The 25197-nt window shown below is 34.9% G+C and overlaps 1 protein-coding gene across 7 annotated transcripts in view; it reads left to right on the top strand.

Moving 5' to 3' along the window:
- The window catches only part of ZZZ3 (zinc finger ZZ-type containing 3), a 101526-nt gene that overhangs the window by 30176 nt on the left and 46153 nt on the right, over positions 1 to 25197 (top strand). For 3 of the 7 annotated variants that reach the window (XM_072834122.1, XM_072834123.1, XM_072834120.1), the window contains exons 2-4: positions 5914 to 6048; positions 7639 to 7793; positions 12377 to 13932. The exons of 2 other annotated variants lie outside the window; for them this stretch is intronic. In XM_072834122.1, coding sequence (XP_072690223.1) covers positions 12428 to 13932 — 1505 coding nt within the window. In that variant the 5' untranslated portion in view covers positions 5914 to 6048; positions 7639 to 7793; positions 12377 to 12427. Of the gene's footprint in view, positions 1 to 5913; positions 6049 to 6125; positions 6191 to 7638; positions 7794 to 12376; positions 13933 to 25197 lie in introns of all 7 variants that reach the window. 2 more of the 7 variants (XM_072834121.1, XM_072834126.1) reach the window with 2 other exon arrangements.

Raw genomic sequence — 25197 nt, 5'->3', positions numbered from 1 at the left:
GAGTAGATCTTTCTTTAAATGTGTAATATATAGTGTAGTCAGAATTCACCAGGGAAGCCTTCAAGGCCTGGAGTCTACTTGTCAGTACTACAATTTCTTTAGGTATGTTTGATGTGTCCATTTCTCCTTGGGTGAGCTTTGGAAATTTTCGATCTTTCAAGGAATTTGTCTATTTCATCTGACTTATTTACTTTATTCACCTGAAATGATTTATAATAATTTATCTTTTAAAAATTTAGATATAGTATAAAAATTGAGATAGATTAGAATCCACCCTTTTAAAGTATACAATTTAATGATTTTTAATATATTCACAAAGTCATACAACCTTCACCAGTACCTAGTTGCAGAATACTTTCATCATTCTTAAAAGGAAACCCTCATATCCATTAGCAGTCATTTTCAACCATCTCCTCCCCACTTCTCTCCAGTCTCTGCAACCACTAATTTTTTGTCCCTATGAATTTGTTCTAGACCTTTTATATCAATGAGATCATACAATATGTGACCTTTTGTTAGTGGCTTTTATCTCCTATTAATCCCAACCACCGGTTTTTATTATTAAAACATCAAAAATTTAAAAAGTCTTTCAAATCTCTACCTAATATGCTTAATCTTTCCATCTACCTTTTTGAGCATATGAGCTACATTTATAATAACTGATTTAATGTTCTTATCTAGTAGACCTATCATGTATAGATCAATTTCTGTTTATTTTTCTCATTCTGAGTGGTATTTTCCTCTTTTCCATGTCTGTTAATATTTGATTGGATGCCAGGCATTGTCACTTTTACCTTGTTTGGTACTGAACTTTTTGTATTATTATGAATGTTCTTGAGCTTTGTTTGGGATGCAATTAAGTTCCTTGGAAATGGCTTTATTTAATTTAATTTAATTTAATTTTATTTTATTTTTTAAAGGCATGGTTTTAGTCTGCTAGGTGGAATTAGAGTAGTTTTTAGAGCTCATTTTGTCTCACTACTAAGGTGTTGCCCCTCTGAGCATTGTATTTGATGTCCCGTGAATTAGAAGCTTTTCTACTCTGGCTGGAAGGTGTACAGCCTATTGCTGACTTTGGGCGAACTGTGGACAGTGTGAGCCATGGGCAGTGGTGTGCTGGAGCTTGTGAGAGCTATTTGTTAAAATGCTAGGAAGTTTTTCAGCTGGTTTAATTCTTTTTTTTTTTTTTTTTTAAGATTTTTTTTAAAGCTATCTCTACATCCAACTTGGGGCCAAACCCAGAACACCAAGATCAAGAGTCACATGTTTCACTGACTGAGCCAGCCAGGAGCTCCTGAATTGGTTTAATTCTTAATAGAATTAAATTGTATAAGCTTATGATTAAATCAGTTATATTAAGAGCAAAGGTGATTCCTCAAATCTTATTACCTTTTATTATATTATTATATATTCTGATTTTTGTACACAGGTGGTAATTTACACCTATTGTATCTCTATGGGAGAAATACTATATAATGTTTGCTGTGGTACTATGTATCTCTAACATAGCACTCAGTGATGGTTAATAGCTTGAAATTGTCTGTGGGTAGGAATATACATACCCATTGGTAACCCTATAAACCAGGAACTACAAAACACTGATGGCCCCTGGTTGTTATACATTTTCCAGCATACTCCTGACTATGGATATCATTCTCTCTACTCCTTATAGATGGTGTTCCAGGCCTTGGACATGCACACTGATCAGTACTCAGCTCAAGACTTGAGGGGGATTTTTGTATATCTTCTGATGATCTGGGGACACTAGTTACTTAGGCCTCCCCACACTACTCAGTTCAACTTTTTAACTCAGGGAGACTGTTAAACTTTGCCTGGGATCAATCCCCCTCCACTCTCTGTAGGCTGGAAACTCCCATCAGTAAGCTGGGCAATTAAAAGCTTTGCCTCATTTGTTTCTTCTCTTTGATCATTGTCCTTTATTACATTGTCTGATTTCCAGTGTCTGGAAAACAAAAACAAAAACGTTTTCCAGAGATTTAGTTGGTTTGGTGGCAGCATAAATCTCCTTCCTGGGACGCCTGGGTGGCTCAGTGGTTGAGCATCTGCCTTCGGCTCAGGGCGTGATCCTAGAGTCCTGGAATCGAGTCCCACATCGGGCTCCCCCACATGGAGCCTGCTTCTCCCTCTGCCTGTGTCTCTGCCTGTCTCTCTCTCTGTGTCTCATGGATGAATAAATAAAATCTTTAAAAAAAAAAATCTCATTCCTGTTACTTTGTCTTGACTAAAAGTGGAAGTCCCTTGGAAGCATTTTAGGTAGGAGAGGGACATGGGTGTGTATTTTAGATCGCTCTGTAGAATATACACTTATAAGGGAAAAGACTTAAAGTAGAAACACTGATTACAAGACAAATGAGTTAGTTTAAGTGAATGATGAAAACCTAAGGTTGGTTTTGGTTGTTGATTGCAGAGGTGGGGTACAATATGGGAAATATGTAGGAGAAAGAATCTAGTGCAGGGTTTCTAAAAGGATGGATAAAGAGCTATTTGCATCTAATCACTTGTGGTATTTGATAAAATGAAGATTCTGTGTCCTGCTCCAAGTTCATTGAATCTGAATTTCTAAGGATGAGGCTTAGAAATTTGCATTTTATTTTTTTTTAAGATTTTATTTTTTAAATCAGACATTTATTTGTTTTAGAGAGAGAGAGCACATGTGTGTGTGCAGTGGGGAGGGAGAGAAAGGAGAGAGAAAATCTCTAGACTCCCTGCTGAGTACAGAACTTGACATAGGGCTCACCTCCACAGCCTTGAGATTATGACCTGAGCTGTAAATTGAGAGCTGGATGCTTAACCGCCAAAGTTACCCAATGCCCTTCAATATTTTATTTTTAAGTAGTCTCTACACCCAGTGTGGGGGCTTGAACCCACCACTCCAAGATTGAGAGTCACTTGCTCCACTGATTGAGCTAATCAAGCATTCCTAGAAGTTTGCATTTTAAACAGGTACTTAGGGTAATGCTTATGAACCCTTAAGCTTCAGAAGAAACAGCTTTAACTTTTTTCAAAGTATGATCCATATATTTGGGCAGCCCCTACATTGGAATGACCTGAAGTACCTAATGAAAGTTGTAGATTTATGCATGCATATCCAGAACTACTGAATCTGAATTTCTGGGGTGGTTGAGTTCAGGAATTCCTGAACACTAGTGTTTGAAGGCATACTAGTGTTTGAAAACCAATAAGCTAAAGTACTTTGCAGACATAATCTCTTCTGAACTCTTCAGAGTAACCCTGGGGAAATGAAGCATAAAAGAGCAAAGTGGCTTACCCAGGGTCAGACAGTGGTTAGTTATTTTTGATAGTAGAGAATATTTCTTCTATCAAACCTAATACTTCTGCTACCTTTCTGTTGACTGTGAGATAGGCTTATCTCTAAAATCTTATGAAAGCATCATAAGACACTGAAACTGTGGTTCCAAACAACTTAGGGCGCCAGGAAACTGTGCTCTTCTTTGGTTATACTTTTGCACCAAATATTCAGTTTAGCTCTCAATAGCAAGTGAGTGTAATAAGTCTTAGTGTCTAGCAAAGGTGTTTGTCTCTGCATTATCTTAATACTTTTTACAGCTGCCGTTGAGTGTCCTTGTCTTTTTCTTTTAAAATAATTTAAAAACATGGTATAGTGCACAATTCAGTATTTTCATTTACACAACTGAAGTGGGTACTAATGAATCTATAGTATAATTTTTGTTTTGAATTTTTCCAAGGTTCTATAAAACTGAAAAGATTTAGTGTCTTATAATTTAGGTTGTATTTAGTTTAGACTTCAGTTTTACTTTAATAAGTTATGTAGCTTGTAGCTTATAACTTTGTTTTATCAGTAGAAATGGTAATATTTTCTAGTGGGATTTTCTGTAGTCTTTTGAAGTGATTTCATATGTGCCATGAATCTTAGATCCTGTAATCTGTTTAGCACAGTAGCACCAGTGTTAGCTGCAAATAGTAGGAAAAGTAATTCTTTTCAGTCAAGATTGGTTTTGGATTTGCCTTTGGAATTCTTGAATAGTCCGTTGATTTTATTAGTATGTGAAAACAAGCAAAGCTTTATAGCAAGAAATAAATACAGAGGCCTTAGGAATAGGATTTAAATGGTTTGTTTTCCTTTTTTGTATGCTTTTAAAAGACAAAATAGCTAAGTTTTTTAAATTTCTAGAGGTTACTATAGTTAAATAAAAAAATTACTGTAGCTGTCACAAATCAGTCTATCTGCTCCATTTGAAATGTATAGTGAAGGAACAGAATGAAATTTAGAGAATATAAGAATTTTGGCTACTTTAATTTGCTTGTTACAAGAGAATTTATAGCAACTTCTAAATTTAGAAATACTTAAGGTGTTTGTATTATCACTAATGCTTAGTGTTAAGTTTTATGGCATTGTTTAACATTTGTAAAACCAATGAATAGACTTAAGTGCTTGATGGTAGAGATCAGTGTTTCTTAAACACTATTTACTCTTTTTTTTAATTGAAACATAATTGACATAACATTATATTAGTTTCTACTCTATTAATAATAAAACTTTTCACTAGTTAGATCTGGCAGGTTGACAACCCCAGTATCAAATTTTATACACAAACAGGTGTAAGGCAATCAATATTCTTTTTACCTTCCTTCTTACCTTCCTTCTTCCTTCTTTCCTTCCTTCATTTCTTTCAAGAGACAGTGCAAATAGGGGGAGAGGAGAAGAAGAATCCCAAGCAGGCTCCATGCCCAGCTTGAGTCCCAGTTTGGGACTTGATCTCATGACTCTAAGGTCATGACCCGATCCAAAATCAAGAGTTGGACACCTAACCAGCTGAGCCACCCAGGCGAACTGGCTATCTGCATTTTCTGTGTAGATTTTTGCCTTTTCTTTTTATTATGTAGGAATTTGGAATGGCATGCAGTGATAAATCATTTTAAAATGCCATTCGTAGCTTTCTGTGATACAGATGAATGAGGTTTTTTGTAGCTCATGGTTTTCTAGTAAGTTGGTTGAAATTACTTAAAAGTTTTAGATCATGTGCTTTTTTGTCATGATATTAAGCACATTGATGTTTCTCAGAGTTGTAATTTATAACCACATCATGTTTTTTCACCTTACTTTTTTTTTTTTTTTTTTTTTTTATTAATTTTTTTTATTTATGATAGTCACACAGAGAGAGAGAGAGGCAGAGACATAGGCAGAGGGAGAAGCAGGCTCCATGCACCGGTAGCCCGACATGGGATTCGATCCCGGGTCTCCAGGATCGCGCCCTGGGCCAAAGGCAGGCGCCAAACCGCTGCGCCACCCAGGGATCCCTTTTTCACCTTACTTTTAGGGAACATTTGGATAACTATCTCTTGATTTATTACATCACATTTATTTTCTATTTACTTCCAAAATAATATTCACAAATTATTCTAGAGGGATAATCTAAACAAGACAAAATTATTACTTTAAAAGACCTGGCATATTTTAAAGTCACATTTAAGGAGAAAGTTGTGATCTGTTTTACTGCATTTTTAACCATTATAGATTTATTCCCTAGTATTGTAAAACACACACAAAATACTTTTCTATTAATGCATGAGTAATTATAGGCTTCTGGAAAATGAGTTATATCTACATTGGTAGTCAGAAAACGTATCTAAGGAGCTGTCAAATTTGTAAGAATCTTAATTTAGAATGAAACATTAAAATATGTGGATACTCTGAGAAGCATTTGTAAGAGTGTTAGCAAATTATCTTAGTCTATTGAAGATTGCACTTATTTTGCAGCCTAATATAAGGAATTATTTGTACAGTTTAGAAAATACAGTGTGAAAAAAAAATACAGTGTGTTATCAAAGTGTTTAGAAATAGCACTTTTGTCCACAAGTCTGTAAACAGTAACACATCTATAGTGACTATATTGTGGTTTCCCTTCACAGATATCAAGTTGTGCTAGTACATCCATATAAATAATTAATACCTGAAGTCTCAATGTAACATGGACATTAACAGTGATGACAGATAAATACAGACGCTTGGGAATCAAATACTAGGCGAAAAACACTTTTAAAAAGGTAAGAAAAATGTAATCTTAATTAAGGCCAAGCGGGCTTTAGTTAGTAGAAGTAATTGACTAAAGTTTCTTTTTCAGTGTATCAGGCTTTTTAAGAAACATCTGGGTGATCCTGTCTTTCTTAATACTGGTAGAACTCAGCTGTAAGTATCAGTTCTTCTGTGAAAATGACAGTTGCAGATAGACTTGCCTTGTAACTATCATAATGAGTGAGGTTCCTATAGTAAACCCAATCCACAATGGGTAGAAGGTGGACTGGAACTGGAATTAAGTGCTAGAATGGAATGTCCATGTATACTCAGAGACATATCTTAAACTGTAGATCCTCTGCCTCTGATGTTTGCCACTCCCACCACACACTGTGGAATGTAATGTTTTGCCATGAAAGGCTTTCAAGGTTGGGTATAGAGGAGTTGGCACTTGTTGGAGTTTTTGTTGTAAGAGGAGTGCATTTTCAAGTTAAGGGTTACTTTTTATAGGATCATGTTTTCACTGTACACACTCCTCATGTTAATTTAGAATATTTCTTAATGTATTAAATGATTTTATTTAGACAATTTTCCTACCTTGTGGTTTTCAAGAGTTTACAGGCCATATTTGGGAGAGGTTGCATCTGTAGATACTAGATATTAGTACTGATCTCCTAGCTGACTAAAACTGTAATCTGTTTACTTTTACTAGGCAGTAACTCTAGTTTACAAGGTTTGTTAACTGTATCATTTTTAAAATTGTAATCCTTCACTGTGACAATAGTGTCACTTTTAAAATACCTTCTTTCATTTTTATAGTAAAGTGACAATATGCATCATATAAACACATCACTCGTCTTTTTCTGGTGTTCCTCCTTGTTTCCAAATGGGCAGTCATAATAACCATTTAGCCAGATTCTCTGAAAAGGATATCATAATGCATTGTTATAAAATAAAACTCTTAATTAACCAGACTGTCCAAGAAATGGGAGTATAATTAGATTAATTAAAATACCTGGCCAACTGAGTCTTAAAGCTAAAAATCCTTATTCCTTTTGTCCTAGTTGAAAATCCATACACCAAAAATAATAGAAATTTCTCTTTGTAATAAAATCTTAATGCTAGTAGTCATCAAAGTTATCATATAGATATTTGAAGACTTAGTTGATTCTTTGGTGTGCATGACTTAAATTATTTTTGTTGGTCAGTCCCTAGTTTTGAATACTTGAAGGCCAAAGTTTGGGTAGGGCTCTAGAATATAAGAGTAAGAGATAATAAATTCTATATGAGAAATTTTATTAAAGGCAGTCTTTGGGTCACCGCAAAAGAATATTGCCCACAGACTCTAGAGAAGAATGGAGTGACATTTGGATGCAAACTAATAATGAGTTGTTATGAGGATTCAGTATATTTCAAGCTCTTTTTGCTTTGTTTTTGTTGGTTTTTAAAAATCTGTTTCCAGTTTCTTGGTATCTCTGAGGCTACAGAGTTGCTAAGAAATATCAAAGATGTTACTATGAATAGATATTCTGTTATCTGCTGTTTCCTCTTATAGAAGGGGTAAGTCTATTAGCATAAGTTAATTTGTTTCTTTAATTTTTTTTTATTATTTTATTTTAAAGAAAGGAATTTTGGGAGGTTCTAGTATTCTCCGTGGCTGAAGCTGAGAGTCTGAAACCCTGATGCTTAAGCTCTATTCTAGATCATAGCTCCAACTCCTTCAGGATATAAGGAAAAGAGATAATATTTCCACAATGATAGATCTTTGGTTGTACAGGTAAGTTATTTAGTTTTGCAGTAGTGAAGACAACTGTAGTTTGATATTTTTTTGTGGGTGGGGGGTAACTTGTATTTATATTCTTTATTCTGCATGGTATATTGTGCAGTCTGCCTGGCAATTCATATGAGTATGGAGCAATAGGGAATGGGTTAGCAATGATATATTTTCCCACTCTTCCCAACAGGGGTATAAATGAAATGATTAATGATTAAGTATGTTGGAATCTCTAGAGCATTATACCTATCTTTGACATTTTAGGTATTTTTGATTGAAGGGGGCATTATGAAATTCCTCGACTTTTGTTTCTCCTCAGTTTTGTTTTTTTTTTTTAAGTATGTATTCATTCAGCTTTCTGTCTTTGTATCTATGTTAATCTATCATATATCTGTTTCTCTTAATGGGGAAGAAAGAAGAGATCCCTTTAAGGCAGTATGTATTAGAATTTAGCGTCAAAACACAAATATTAAGAATTGCATAAGTGGGTCCCCATGTTTCACTCTCCTACTTTTAACCTTATAGTGGTAATTGCTCAACTGAGGAAATTTGTCTTAAAAGGATTGTGTGACAAGGATAGTCTGAACCATTACTAAGCAACTCATGTTTATGTTCTAGACAGAAGAAACATATTGGTAACACTTTCAGTTGCTCTTGCTCTTTTTTTTGCCTTTTACTTTGGTTTGATATGGTATCATGACCAGTTTCCTAAAAATTGTTCAATTAATAAAACTAAATATTATGATAATAAATATCAACTAGAATGTTGATGTTAATGGAGGATTGCCAGTCTCTCAATTCCCAAAATAAACCATACTCCTTTGGTAATTATAGTGGAGCAAAAAGTTATAGGCATTATCTTTGAAAAATCTTTCTGATTTTTGAGGTGATAGCTAAGAGTAGTTATTCATTAGATGGACCATTTTTAGTTTAATGCTTATTATTCTTTTTTAGTTTATATTGATGTAGTTCTACAGATGTGATCACAAAGGCTGGATATTTATGATCTGAAATACAGCTGATAGTGTTTCAGAATCCTAGAGTTAGATTTGAGGTAAAAGTAGATTCAGATTTGGGGGAGGGTAGTTCAACAGCAAATAAATGGGTGAGATGTTAGACTTACAGGTGGTATGTGGGGTTTAATATGAATAGAAAGGCTGAAATTTGGTTGACGGTCCTTAATGTACTCTCCAATAGGATGAAGCTTATGAGGGTGAGGAAGAAAGGGAATCTATTTAATTCTAGTGATCGATCATATTCTCTTCTGTTCTAGGAAGTGCCATATTCATTAGTTGGTAGATAACATATAGGAAAAACTTCATTCTAGTTTCTAGACTGCATTTTGCCATATGAATATGTTAACAGTTTCCCTTAATTTTGAAACTAGAATGATTGCATTTCTAGTTCTAGTTGGGTGCTGGCTAAGGTTTTCATCATATGCCTCCTATTTAGTTAACTAACAAGAGTATTTTCTGAGGTAGTTTGTAAATAAGTTCCTTTCTGTTCCCTTAGTAGTTTAATTTTTGGCAGGAATATAATTTTGTGCTCTTCACTGAATTTCTTTAGTCATTGTATTATGCAGCTAAAATGAGGAAATCTACTTTAGTCTATAATGCTTTGCTAAACATGGCAAAACAATGTTGAGACTTGGTTGAGATAATCAGGACAGTTTTAGTCCCTTTTGGTAATTGAAGTTTGTGTTCAGTTTATTAGATAACTACAGAAAGTATGTGCCTTTACTATTTAAAATAGAGAAGATGAAGAAAAAGGTTAGAACAGAAGAAAAAAAATCAGCGTGAAGAGTGTTCAAATTTCATTTAATTTTCAGAATTTTTAATAATTTATTACCTTAGGTACATGCAATATGTTAATGTCAGGCAAGAGATTGGGTCCTCTATATGGTATTTCTTTAGCCAAAGTAATCATGGCTTTATTTATACATTTTTATTACTAGAGTCAAATAAGGAATTAAAGAATATATGATAAATGGGTCTAATTTAGTTTGAACCTGATGAAAATCACCTGGGAATCGGATTAATTGGTAGGTCTGGGGCAGGGCCTGATAATTCCGCATTTCCAGCAGGCTTCCAAGAGATGCCATGATGCTGGTTCTCAGGACACAGTTGCGAGAGTTTGAGGTATCAGAAGCGTCCTTGTATAAAACAGGTTCACTTTAAATGCGGTGCAATAGCATAGGGATTTGAGAACTGTAACTAAAACGGACTTTATTGTGGTTGATGAATGGGATAAAAATGCTTTTTAGGAATCAGAAGAAAAAAAGAGATTTAATCTTTCATAGTAATCTGTTTTGATCACTGGTATAGTGAAGAAATAGGCCCTTATTATAGATGGTGTTTTATAAGTATATATGATATATACATATATAATCTTAGTACTATGTAATATATATATGTTCCTTATAAGTAACTCTGAGTAATATTAAGAATAGGTTTATTTTATTAATAATGACAAGGCAGAGATTTTTGCTTTCATTTAGATTGATATGGAAAGAAAAGAAGAGCTAGGAATGTCTGTTACTGGAGTCGTTTGAGGTTTATATGCCCTTAATTGGCATCACATTTTAAAAAGTAAAGATTAAGAGATTCTTAATAAAAATTAAATTACATTTCCCTTGTGTATTTACATAGGTAATTAATAGTTGTCAGTAACCTTCAAATTTGAGAGCTCCAGATCTGGGTATTTGAAATAAATAAATTGGCTTTCATATTATTTAGTTTGTGCTTTGTTGAAACATCATTTGAAATTTAACTGAAATTTTTGGTAATTAAAAGTGGATATTTATGGGACATTCAGTATTATCTGTGATTTAAAATAGACTGTAATCTTCATGACAAGATTTAAGCAAAAGAGAATTGCATGTCATGTCCCTCTAATGAACCCAAAATAGTAAAAGTTTACTGTGTGAAATGTATTTCTAAGTTCTGATTGGTGTCCTATAGTTCTTGTTCATGAGATGGCTATAGAATTCTATAGAACAAATTATCATACTCTGATCCCAGGGCTTGTTTTGTCAGTCTTTTAAGATCTTCAAAAATTGTTAATTAAAAATTGAAAAAGTATGCCTCACTCTGAAATAAAACCAAATCAACTTATATATGTTTTAGGAAACTTAAATTCATTTGTCAACAAGCAGAAACAGGAAGACAATTCCCTTTAGTTTTTTTTTTCTTGTATGTGGTAACATATTGCTATTGCTTCTGTAGTTCTTCATAGCCTTTCTATTGTTAGACACTTTTGGTTGAGGCAAAGGAGAGATGATAGTTGATTTGCAGGGGGAGGGTTAGAATGGCATTTGAAAGGTAGGAGAAGGAGACTATGGGAAGCATGACCAAAGAGGGGGGTGGGAGGGTGCTATGAAACTACCTACTACAGTCATTGGCCTCTTTCTCTATCCATCCTATACCCCATTTGGAAGTTAAGCAGTGAAATGGAAAATTATCTTGCGAAAGCTAAACAGAAGAGGAGCAGAAGAATGGATGCTTGAAATGTTAATAGCTCCTTTATTCTGCTTTATGAGAGAACCTTTGGAAAAAAATAACCACTCACAGTTTATCCAGATGGATCAGTCAGGGCGTTTTTCAATTTCCCTTGCATTTCTGTCTTAGAAACACCAAACATCTACATCAGAAAACCAGCTCATCTCCCAAAATGCATTAAAACTGTGGCTTATACATATATACAGGAGTTCAAAGGAGAGGATGGGGTTATTTATGTGATCCTGATTTCTTAGATGTAATATTTGCTTTGGGGACTGCTTTTCCTTTTTCTTCTGTCCTCTTCAGCATACTTGCTTTCACTTGCTATAATTTATAGCTCTACTTCTAGAGACTAGGGAGATTTGGCTTTGCTCTCTGTTTTGCTTTTAGCTATTGTAAGCCAAGGTTGTGAAATCTGTTCATCTGCTTGATTAGAAAAATCCTACCGCAACTGAAATATTTCGGATGTCACATAGTTTGTTATCGAAGGATTTGATCTAAAACTCATTTTATTAAAAGTGAATTAAGAAGAGCAGAGCCTACCACTTTACCTCCCAGGAATGTTTTGAGAAAACATAAGAAATGATTGGGATAGTTTTCTGATAGCTGCTATATAAATTCAAGGGTATTATTTTAATAACCAAGATGAAATCCTGTCTTTCAGGGAAATCTTTTCTGGGCCTTTTGTGCCTGTGATCTGAATGGCAGATACACAGCAAGGCGAGTTAAAGGCATGGTCTCTAGAGCCCTGCCCTGCCACTTAAGTGTGTGGCTTTGGACAGATTACTTAAATGATACACATACTCACCCTTTTCATTTGTAAAGTATGGATGATAATAGCACCTTTCTTAATTGTTGTGACTTAAGTGAGTTAATGTACGTAAAGCATATAGGACAATTCCTGGAACATATTAAGTGCCATGTAATTGTTAGCTATTACTGGTATCATTTTTGGAACTGTTAATAAAATAAATTATATCACTTTATTAATATAGGCTATACTTGGATTTTAAAGTTAATAGCTTTATGCTTTTGTTTTAGGTGTATTAACTATTACCTTTTCTCATTATTTTGTTTACATTTTTGAAGGTTTCCCAATGAGTGGATCATGATGACCGTATTGTAGGGACTTGCCATAGTATGGCTGCTTCCCGATCTACTCGTGTTACAAGATCAACAGTGGGGTTAAACGGCTTGGATGAATCTTTTTGTGGTAGAACTTTAAGGAATCGTAGCATTGCTCACCCTGAAGAAATCTCTTCTCATTCTCAAGTACGATCAAGATCACCAAAGAAGAGACCAGAGCCTGTGCAGATTCAGAAAGGAAATAATAATGGAAGAACTACTGATTTAAAACAGCAAAATACTCGAGAATCATGGGTAAGCCCTAGGAAAAGAGGACTTTCTTCTTCAGAAAAAGATAACATAGAAAGGCAGGCTGTAGAAAATTGTGAGAGAAGGCAAACAGAACCTGTTTCACCAGTTTTAAAAAGAATTAAGCGTTGCCTTAGATCTGAAGCACCAAACAGTTCAGAAGAAGATTCACCTATAAAATCAGACAAGGAGTCAGTAGAACAGAGGAATACAGTAGTGGACAATGATGCAGATTTTCAAGGGACTAAACGAGCTTGTCGATGTCTTATACTGGATGATTGTGAGAAAAGGGAAATTAAAAAGGTGAATGTCAGTGAGGAAGGGCCACTTAATTCTGCAGTAGTTGAAGAAATCACAGGCTATTTGGCTGTCAATGGTGTTGATGACAGTGATTCAGCTGTTATAAACTGTGATGACTGTCAGCCTGATGGGAACACTAAACAAAATAGCACTGGTTCATATGTGTTGCAGGAAAAGTCAGTAGCTGAAAATGGGGATTCGGATACCCACACTTCAATGTTCCTTGATAGTAGGAAGGAGGACAGTTATATAGACCATAACGTGCCTTGCACCAATTCAGAAGTGCAGGTCAAGTTGGAGGACCACAAAGTAGTAACTGCCTGCCTGCCTGTGGAACATGTTAATCAGCTGACTACTGAGCCAGCTACAGGCCCCTTTTCTGAAATTCAGTCATCCTTAAGGGATTCTGAGGAGGAAGTAGATGTGGTGGGAGATAGCAGTGCCTCAAAAGAGCAGTGTAATGAAAACACCAATAACGCCCTGGACACAAGTCTTGAGAGTATGCCAGTCTCTGGAGAACCAGAATCATCATCTGTTCTAGACTGTGTTTCAGCTCAAATGATGTCTTTATCAGAACCTCAAGAACATCGATATACTCTGAGAACGTCACCACGAAGGGCGGCCCCCACCAGAGGTAGTCCCACTAAAAGCAGTTCTCCTTGCAGAGAAAATGGACAATTTGAGGAGAATAATCTTAGTCCCAATGAAACAAATGCAACTGTTAGTGATAACATAAGTGAATCTCCCACAAATCCTGATGAGATTTCTCAGAATGAAAAAGGAATATTTTGTGACTCTGAAAATTATGGGAGTGAAGGACTAAGTAAGCCACCCTCAGAGGCAAGACTTAATATTGGACATTTGCCATCTGCCAAAGAGAGTGCCAATCCGCACAATACAGAAGAAGAAGATGATGATCCTGATGTTTATTACTTTGAATCAGATCATGTGGCACTGAAACACAACAAAGAGTATGTGTAAATATGGTAACCATGAATTCTGCTTTGTTTATTATTCCCCACGTTTTCAGTATCTATTCATAAATGTCTGTTCATAGCATTTTTATTATAGCTAAAATTAATGCTTTAGCTGAAATTTTAGGTTTGATGTAATGGTTATCTCAACTCTTAAACTCCAAAAAAAGAAAGACTTTAAAATTCAACTATTACTCTTCTCAATGGCAGTATGGTTTTCTAGTTTTGATATTTCACACATCTCAATTAGGAAAGACATGTGGAAACATGGTTGATATTTTTGTTTACTAATGTTTTATACCATTTCAGTTAATTTGTAAAATGGAAACATCTTTAGTTATCATAATACATTCTGATTTATAGTTGTGGAGCTTTATCTTGAAGTATCTATGCCTTCCAGACAGTATAGAACAATTAATGAGTGCTTAGACTTACAGATAAGGTAAATCCTGCAGGCTATAAATCTACTTTTATCTTAGTTACTTCTATCTAATTTCCAATGAAAACTTTTGATTTAAAAAAATGTACTTTATGCATTATCTTTGACTTGTGATTTGCAGAGGTAGATATTACTGCTAATATTGTGATGGGTAATTGTATATTATAATTAGCATTAATTAGAAAATTAGTCTGTTGTATAGTTTACATAAAGCATTTGAGACAACTTTCTCCTGATTCTAAATTATAAGAGAGACTATCTTAAAATACGATCATTTTTTTAACCTTTGTAATGAAGGCACTTTCTAAAATAAAGAATTGAGTGTCCAAGTTTATCACAATTTTGCTTAGATTTGCTTTAAAGTATTCTGAGTAGTAACACAAATGAATTGGAGTTAACTCTGAATAATCCTGAAAGGAATGTTAATGAACGGTGAACAGTGCTTATAAATACCATGATCAACAACAGTAAAGGACATATATAAGTTAATCACCTTTACTCCTACAAAGTAAGCTTTTGAATTACTAGCACAGATTTTATAGGCTGTGTAAAAACACTGATTTGAGGAAACTTTGTGATGTTCTTATGGTGACAATTGCCAGATTGTGGTATGTATCAGATCAAAGTATTAAATACTTGTGGACCGTAATCATTTTTTGCCATATATTACAGATAGTTCACATTTGTATATGATAATATGGAGGCCTTTTAGCGTATGTTTCTTTTCTGAAAATTTTCCTTTTTTTTTTTATAAGTAGTATTTTAATGTTTAGTTTAGTAGAAGTCCTTTTATCTGAGCATTTTATTTATTTTGTAGAATGGTTAGCATTTTTGTGTGTTTGAAATATTTGAAGTCCAATTTGAGGTAGAAAACTCAAGAAGTGAGTAAGTGAAGCTTTTTTCAATTTCAGATAGAGTTCTTATCATTAGTATTATGCATCAGTTTTTAAAAACAGTTGTTTATCTGCAGGCATAGGAAGCAGAGTATTATGTAATAGAAAAGCCAAGAACTCAAGAAGTGTGCATTTTTATAATATGATACTCATTATTTCTCTTCCTTTTTATTGTTTCTTTGGCAAAGAGATTCTCTCTTAAGGCTTAGCTGGTATGTTGATGGAAAATATTTTTCTATTCATTATGTTACTTTTTTGTTAGAGCTCTTGGTGATAATTCTCAAGGATGATAAACCTATAAAACAATTGTCTAAAGTAAAGAGTGATGTTTTATATCCCTAAGCCTTTGAAAATGAGAGCTATTAGGTTCCTCAGGATATACAAAGTCCTTTGGAATTTGGATAGTAGTTGCTTTTTATAGGATAGTATTTTCAAATTAATGTCTCATTTGGTGACTTTGGGCAAAAGAAATCTCTCCTTCTTGCTTTGAAGGTAATACTTTTTGACACTTCCACTTTTAACTTTTTATCCCCCAAAGGAAGCATATTGGGAGGAGGGAAATGGGGAGTGAGAGTATCTTCGTTAGAGATAATTTAAAGAAAATTGAGAGAAGATGCTTGATCAAGTTAGATGTAATCTCTTTAAAGTTCTTATTCCTTTGCTTTTTGTTTAGAGCCAAGAGATGGTTGGATATAATGTTGGCTTTTTTTACCCAAATTGTCATTGCAAAAAATAGCATCCTGATACTTGTCTTTGAAGTCTCAAGTTATTTTCTGGCTGTTTGAAAATGCACTTGGGGTAAAGAAAAAAAAAGATAAATGGGTAGTTGGAATGTTATTCTCCTGTACACACAGATGTACACATGTACCCCATCAAGTATATTTTTTTCTTTCTTATTCACTTCATGCTAGTAAATTTCTCCAGATAATTGTGAAACTGGGAATTGGGCATTACCCAGATTACGCATGAATATCTTTACCAGTAGGGAATGAGTAGAGTACATCCTGATGGCCAGATTAAAAAATACGTTACTGATAGAAAACACTGAGTATGGCATTGTTCTTTGTCCAGGGCCAGGAGAACATAGCTCTTCTTTATTCCAGTTGCAGCTCTTTTCTAAACTAACATTATTTAATTAGCAGCTGTATATCCTACCATTTAGCCGATAATTTATCTGTCTTGTTTGCAGGGGTGTTACATATAGGGTCATCTAATGACTTGTAAATGTTTGAAAAGATACTATGCTATAGAAACCTAGCCTTAGATCTGTTTCATGGTAATTAGACCATAGGCCAGAGAAATGAATTTGTGAGCATTCGGGATACTTAACCCTGTTTCCTCTCTAAATGCCATCCCTCTTATTCACATAAACCCACAGTGTGCTTTTATGTATGTATTTTTCCAAATGGAGAACTCTCCTAGGCACAGGGGAGACTGAAGATTTTTTTTTTCTGGCAAGATTCCAGGTGTGGATTATTTCACTAGATGTGATTTCTCAAAGAGTAGTGAGTGGGGAATCAGAAGAAGTATATTTTATTTCAAAACTCTGGTCTTTAAGATGAAAGATTCTGTTAAAGTGGTAGATGATACCTAATGACTCCCTTTTTGGCCTAAATAGCCAGACTGAGATCACGTACTTAACATTTGCCTTTCTCTTTGGGAATTGACCTTTTGTGGATTTTGAATGGGAAGCATCGAATCAGATCTCTAGATTTGAAGTTCTGGCTCTAGGGAGAGCAGGTATGGAAGTTTTTAGGTCCTGGGTTTTTATTTATTTATTTATTTTTAAAAGATTTTATTTATTTATTCATGAGAGACACGGAGAGTCAGAGACATAGGCAGAGGGAGAAGCAGGCTCTATGCAGGGAGCTCAATGTGGGACTCGATCCCAGGACTCCGCCATCACACCCTGAGCCCAAGGCAGATGCTCAACTGCTGACTTACCCAGGAGTCCCTGATCCTGAGTTTTAATATTCGGAGCTTTTTTCCCAATTCACAGGGCAATGACTGGAAAATAGATACTCAAAAAGAAAATGTGATTTGGTCAATCTTCTCTGAATTCTCATTGTATGACTACTTAAGTAAATTATTTGAAGGGACTTGGATAACTTCATTTAAAGATCTTATAACTTCATGAACAAGCAGAGGATGAAAAGTCCGATTAAGACTTTGTGGATTCTTGAGTTCTTCTGATGGGTTAACTCATTGATAAGATCATTAATGTTTATACCAAATTATCAAGTTTCTAGATAATGAAGTATAAGAGTAAGCTGGTTGCTTATCAAAGAGTATTGCTCATGTAGTCTCTAGGTAAGAAGTTTTTAAGCCATATTAAAGGATATTTATAGGAAGTGTATTTTTAAACTTGGTTCTCTGAAAATAATGTACTTTAAATAATTTATGATACATTCTTTTACACTATGCTTATGTGAATCATTTGATATCTTCATCAGTTTCAGAGGCTACATAGAGAAAATCCTCATCAGGTCTTGTAGATTCACTTCCCATGAGACTACTTTCATTGTTTAAGTTTCTTTCAAGGGACCAGAAGACTCCAAGACTAGAGATGGATTTTGCTTAGAAAGTAATAGAGGAGTCATCCTGCCCTAGATAAAATAATGTTACATTTGTACTGTGCTTCATAAGGTGCAAAGTGATTTCCTCTAGTTTCTCATTTGACACTCCCTATAATTCAGAAGTAGCATAGGTGGTGTTACACAGTCCTCATTTCCTAACTCATAATTAATGTTTTAATGTTATTTATTGAAAGTATGATGAACTACTGGTAGATATAGGATTAGAACTCCCATATTCTAACTCCTAGTCTGAATTACTCCTGGTTATCTCATCCAATAAAGACTTATTCCATGGATTTTCAGGTTTCTAGGTTTAAAACTCATAAGGAGCAGATACTAGTTACTCAGTTTTCAAAATTCTTTAGTCCGAGTTTAAGCTCTGTAATTTTAATTATGATTATCTGGTTTTATCTGTCAGAGAATCCGCATTATAGGTAAGTAGTAACCTGTTTATTGAATGAAATGCTTTCATGTTCATCGTTTTTAAAGAACATTCTATTAGTGTGTCTGTGAAGAATAATTGCCCTGTACGAATGGAGGATATAAAACTATGGCTACAGCTTGGCTTTAAATAGATAATTTGGATAATTTGCAAAAAATACTTTGGGGGATGTTTACAATGAATTGAATTAAAGTCAGAGGTTATTAGGGAAAACTCATGCATGGTGTACTTTCTCAACTAATTGGAAAAGACCATGGAATATAACAGCCAGATTGGCCCTAGTAGTTTGGCACAAATTTTAATGAGAGGAGGGAAATAACTGTCCTTAGTATGAAGTTTTTGGTTGTAAGAGGAGTGTGCCATTGACTAATCAAAATAATCAGTGCACAGTGAACTCTTGTTTTTTTCCTTTGAATGTCCCCATCTTTTATTTCAAGTGATGTGAATAGTTTCGAAAAGTAGTTCTCTATTGTAATCCCAGTATATTTATACCCAAGTATAATTTAACTTTTTCTTCTGCATTTAGAGTCGTTTTTGCAAACAGAGGTTATGTAGTGAAATTTTTCTGCCATCACCACCAGAGTATCTCTGCTTTTGCTTATGCTAAATGATTTGGGCTTCTCAGCTTTTTTATGTTCTTATAATTTAGCTTCTTTTCTATATTCTTTTAGAAGTTCTGTGACTTCTTAGAATTTTCTTCAGTTTTGTTGACTTTCATTTTATTGTCACTAATGCTATCATGCTACCTTCCTCTGATAATTCAGCCTTCCCTTCTGAGTGCTTTTAGTTCTCTTTACACTTGGAAGTCAGAATAACCAGGCTTGTTAGAATTATGTGTTAGGATTCTTGAGTGATGCACTGAAGAATCTCTCTTTTGAATGCACAGATAAGCTTTAGTGTGCAAGGAGATGTTTGTTTTAATTGTATGTTTTTTTGTGTGCTTGCTTTCTGGTTTGGAGGCTGTGTCTTACATAAGTTACCAGATGTAGAGAAATAACAGTTGTTTCTTTATATATGGCAATAAATACTCATTAGCAAATAGTAAATAGTAAAACCTATTTAAAACAATTATTATTTATTTGAGACTAATTGAGGCTTAGCCTTTGTTGTAGGAGCTTTAGCAGTTTTTTTGTAGGCTTTAAAATGTTTTTACATATTGGTAAGCAGGCTCCTATTTAAATATTTCTGTGATGACTCATGCCATCAGATTATAATGTTTAGTAATAAATGAGAAAATCTGTTTTGTGACTTTTCTGCTTCTCTTCAGTGATTTCGTATCTTCAGTGAGGTCTGTGTACTACTATTTCCTTTACGTTATCATTTCTCTTTAACGTATAGATTTTAACTTACAGAAATTTGTGAAGTGGTGAGAAGAGACTGAGCAGTTTAGGACACTCTTAGGATTCTCTATAGTATGTTATGATTTAATTTTCACTTACCTAGTAATATTTGTATGGTAGACATTTGAAATGTGTTGAGGGTCTGGATTTTGTTCTCTTTTCTTTAAAAAGTATTGAAATTTGTTCTGACAGGCAGTTGATTTACTTGATAATAAGCTTGATTCTATTAAGCTTTATGTTTTAGCTCTGTTAGGGGGAAATCCAGAGTAGCCTGTATTCTAGATTTAGTTTAGCCTTAGTCCTTGGCATGGCCTTCCTGGTGTCGTTTAAAAAGGTCTTTAGCTGGTTGAAACCTGAAAGACTCGAGCCTCATGGAAACATTGATAATTGTTCTCGGTACAACTCCTTGATAGTTGTTTTTTGCTTGGTCCTGTGGAATCTCATGTTTTACACATGCAGCTTTGTATGTGTAAGACTTAAAGAGACTCCTGTGCAGATACTCGGTGTTTCCTTTTTCTGTTTTGCTTCTTCCTCTTCAGTGCTCTGTCCCACAAATTCCAGCTGCCTCACTTCCCCAAACTCTGTTTTCTCTCTCTCTGCTCAGCAAGACTGCTTCCTGTTCCACACTACTGATGGTACTCCACATAAAGGATGATCATAGTGTGCCGGATTTCATTTGTTTGTTCTCTCTCACAGATGAGAGTCCTGTACTGCATGTGTCTGTTGTCCAGCAATAATTGTTTCTGTATTTTCTCCATTTGTGTAGTTGTGGATGGCAGAAGGATGGATATCCAGTGTTAGTTACTCTGTCATTACTGAATGTGGAACTTTATCTGACTTAATTTCAGTATGCACTAGGTATGTTTTCTTCTTATGACACTCCCAGCCTAAAGTTTGACCATTTGGAAGTTATTTATTTATTTTTGTGACATTCCTGTGACAGTGAGGCCTAGTTTTTACTTATACCTTAAAAATTAGTTTAAGCAATTTCTAAGAAGCTGAAGTCAGAGAAATTGGAATAATACCAATTTGAATTGAAGTATGAGGGTAAAAGAGACTTGACATTGTTTTAGTTGTGTTGATGAAGTGTTGCTATGGTTTGAGCAGAAGTAAAAATTGGGTTACTGGTTCAGATACAGTTCATGAGGATCGGTAAAAGAGAAAGTGGCACACAAGAAGATACGAAACAACGTCTACTAGGTTTAAAGTGGTAGCCATAAGAGATAAAGGAGTAAGGTAGCTAGGTTTTAGTTATTTTCTTAGACCCTTCAGGTTTTTTGGGTAGGCTATATTTGACGTACTGTATTTCAGAAAGCTAGGGTGAATGTGCCCTTTTTATGCCTGTCAGTTTAATCTAGTTCCTTATAAATGTTGAGTATTTTGCAGAAGTTTTATTTTCTCTGATAATATTTTTACCATTTATGTTAAGTTGGAGAACTCTTTCAGCTTTTGTTGTTGTGTCTTTTTACTTATCCTAAATTATCCTTCCTCTTAATTTTATTTTATTTTATTTTATTTTATTTTTTTAAAGATTTTATTTATTTATTCATGATAGTCACAGAGAGAGAGAGAGGCAGAGACACAGGCAGAGGGAGAAGCAGGCTCCATGCACCGGGAGCCCAACGTGGGATTCGATCCCGGGTCTCCAGGATCGCGCCCTGGGCCAAAGGCAGGCGCCAAACCGCTGCGCCACCCAGGGATCCCCTCCTTCCTCTTAATTTTAAATGTATTTTTCATATTTTAATGGTCCTCAGAATATAAAAGCGTGAAATTATTTCATTATGTTTAAACTTTTAGTTGGAGAGAAAGGGTCATGCTAATAATTTATTGGCAATGAGCGTAGAAAGTGCCATTGAACACTAGTTAACACCTAAAGTATATCCTTAATAAACATTTCAAAATACATGTATGAATATAAAGAGTGAAGTTAAATGAACCAAGTGTAATATTTTAAAGTACCTTTTTTTAAGGCACCAGTCATGACTAGATAATGTTTTTATTTTTAAAATGATATCCCATTGGGTACCTGGTGGCTCAGTGGTTGAGCATCTGCTTTTGGCTCAGGTTGTGATTCTGGGGTACCAGGATTGAGTCCCGCATCAGGTTTCCTACATGAATCCTGCTTCTCCCTCTACCCGTGTCTGCCTCTCTGTGTGTCTCTCATGAATAAATACAATCTTTAAAAAAAAAAATGCTATCCCATTTAAATCTAGAATCTTAATATTTTTAAAAGTTTTATTTGTAAATTACTTTAAAAAAGTTGGACTAGGTTTGAGGAGCACTCCCAATCCCCTTCTATTACAATTTTTAACTGGCAGTATTCTGCTGGGTAAATGTCTGTAATTTCTGTGATTGTCATGATTTGCATGATTTGATTTCTGTAGTTCAAATTAATAGATATATCTTTCTCTACCCTTCCCCTTGCTTTTGGTACTGCTTAGGCTTTCGTTATTGACTTCTTATTTTGTATGCTCTCTTTTGATATTTTCACACACTGCTGTGGCTGAAGTTACCGTCTCTATATTGATGGATTTCCAGATGTATATATCTCTAGTCAGATTATTCTTGAGCTTCAAACTGCTTACAAGATATATCCATTTGCCTTTCAATTTTAGACATGTTCTCAATGGAACATATACACATTTAACCAGTGCGTCCTTCACGTACATCCAATATTCAACACTGTCTTTTCACTAAATTGGTAGTGTCTTTCACTTGCCCAGTCTAGAAGAATGGAAGTAAATCTCAATTACTCCTTCACCATAGTTCCTCTCCCACCAGTGTTATTGATTCAACTTTCTTTATTCTCAGTGCCACTTTTTTTTTTTTTTAAGTAGACTCTAGTGTAGGGCCTGAACCCACTACCCTGAGATCAGGACCTGATCTGAAATCAGTAGTCACGTGCTTAACATACTGAGCCACCCAGGTGCCCTGAGTTGCCACTTTTTAAATTTAGGTCACTTTCATCTCTTCTTGATTACTGGAAATGCTTCCTTAATTGCTTTCTGCAGTGCTAGTATATTATTTCTTCAATGGACTGTAGCTGGAGTAAATGTTTTTAGAATAAAATCTACTCTTTAAAATCAATTATTGCATGATTTTTAGACATTCTTTTACTGTTTGCTTCTCTGTATTCTAAACAGATTAAACCTTTAATTCTTTGATTATTACGTCCTTTTACTTGAGGCTTTCACATATGCCTGAGTGCTTATTCTAGCCCACCCTTACCCCCATCTCCCTGATTATCTTCCTTTCTCTGTCTGCAAAGGGAGAAAGATGTTGGATGTTTACATTTCCTATCTCCCCAAGAATGACTGTCTTCCCAAGATTGACTAATTGCGCCTTGTGTGCTCTGCGATAGCAACATGTACACTAGACCTCAAGCTCTTTGAAGGAGCTATGTCTTTCTAGTTGGTTGATATATCACTGGAGAAATGTCAAGCTTATCCTGCTTTGAAAATGTCAGAAAAGAATTATTATGCTTTGCATAGTAGAGATTTTTTTTTTTATGCCATTAGTTTGACTTCTAATACTCTGGATTTATGAAATTTATTACTGGTAATGATTTCCTTTTTTTACTTAAAGTCTAGATCATAAGTTTTTGAAAGAAATAAGCTATGTAATCATTCACATCGTTAACTCAGGAATTGTAAAGAGATAATTGGGATGGTGGGAGATGTGGAAAAGAAGGGTGTGTCTCATGATTAGTTTGGTTGTCTGAACACATTATCAGGTGTGAGTATATGTTCTTATATGACTGTATGAAAAATGTAAGCTCGGTTGTTAATACCAGACCCCAAATTCAAGTTTGAATTATAAAACAAACTTACAAGTTTGGTATGATCAGAATGTTTTGTATAGTTTGAGATATATATTTACAACCTAAAGTTTTGCCAGGAGGCTTTAGAAAGCAATACAGAATGATAAGAATTTGGTTGGGGTTATCTTTATTGAATTGAAGGACTTGAAAGAAAGTGTGTGTCCCTGTCTAATTTATGTGTCTGTCCTAGTTAAAGATTTTCAGTAGAGGATGTCACTCAGCTTTCTCTGTATAACCTCGTAATTTTGAGCAGAAGCTAGAAATAATTAAAAATACAAGATACATCCTGTGTCTTTGAAGTTATTGTAAAATGACTGCATACAGATGGCTTAAGAGATACATAGTTTGGGGACGCCTGGGGGGCTCAGTGGCTGAGCATCTGCCTTTGGCCCAGGGCATGATCCTGGGATCTGGGATCGAGTCCCACATCAGGCTGCTTTCGGGGAGGGGAGCCTGCTTCTTCCTCTGCCTATGTCTCTGCCTCTCTCTGTGTGTCTCTCATGAATAAATAAACAAAATCTTTAAAAAAGAGAGAGATACGTAGTTGGGCTATATTTGAGGTATGTTGTCTGGCCGACTATGAGTTTATAACTAGTGATTACTAGCTTGTCTCTATTATGTGAAATTATTATGTATTTGCAATTCCAGAGTAGAATGGGTGATCTAAAACTCTAGGGGAAATGTGTAAATCTGGATGTGACTGGTGGTCAGGATTTTTTTCTAGATGATTATGCAGCTTCTATAATATTGACCACAATACAGCTAGTTGCATTCAGTTTCCTGAATTCTTGAGAAAACTGAGGATTTTCTTATTTATTTAATGGGCAGCAGAGCATAGTTCATTGAGTGATAGTAAAGTGATAGTAGCAAGCTCCCGAAGAGGGAAGGGACCCAAAATGGTTGCCAGAAATTTAATAATTTTATTGAAAAGATGTAGAAAAACACGTCCTAGGAACCAGTTGAAAAGACCTCTTTCAGGGTTCCTTACCACAAGAAACCTAGAGTCTTTGGGCGGGGGGAGCCCACAATTTTTTGAAGGCTATAAATATGTGGACTTAAAAAATACTGACATACTCTTTTAAACAGTTCCCTGCAAAAACTTTTGTGTGGTACTTCAAATAGTATTCAATTTGAATGCAAGGTTGTTAAAATCTAGTAAGTAGTAAGGAGCTGTAGGTTATTTTTAACTGGCAAGGGGAACAAACAAAGTCAAGGTAATTAGAGCTGGTTTTAGTAACAGCTGGTTGATTGCAGAACTCTGAAAACCCACTCAAAAGTATATCAAATATAAAAAAAGGTTTATTTTAAATAGTAGGCAGTCTTATGAATATTCAAGGTCAGGAAATAGAGCCTGGCTAGGCCTCATGTAATTGTAACCTTTTGGTATTTAAGATGATACTCTCTTACCTATGCTTCTCTTTGTGCAGTACAGACTCGTTTTTCTCTTTTCACTGATGCTTTTTGCTCACTTTCCCTGCATAATTTTGGTTTGCAAACAGCAATGACTTTTCACCATGCTTGCCCTGGTCCCAACTTTCTACTTGACCTTTCTTCTCAGATCCTCTTCACATTCTGTAACAAAAGGTTATTGACTGTACAGTAGATTGACTTCTCTGGGTCAGGTTTTCATTCCTGGCAAATTATCATTGGTCCAGGGTAGAGTTAATGGTTGGCGGTGGGGAAACAAAGTCTGCCTTGGCCTATGCTTTCTGGAAGGAAATCTTTCAGAAAAGATGTTATTGGGTAATGTAT

Source organism: Canis lupus, chromosome 8 (assembly GCF_048164855.1).
Source record: "Canis lupus baileyi chromosome 8, mCanLup2.hap1, whole genome shotgun sequence".
In the NCBI taxonomy this organism is placed as follows: Eukaryota; Metazoa; Chordata; class Mammalia; order Carnivora; family Canidae; genus Canis; species Canis lupus.
This window is presented reverse-complemented; position numbering and strand designations above follow the sequence as displayed.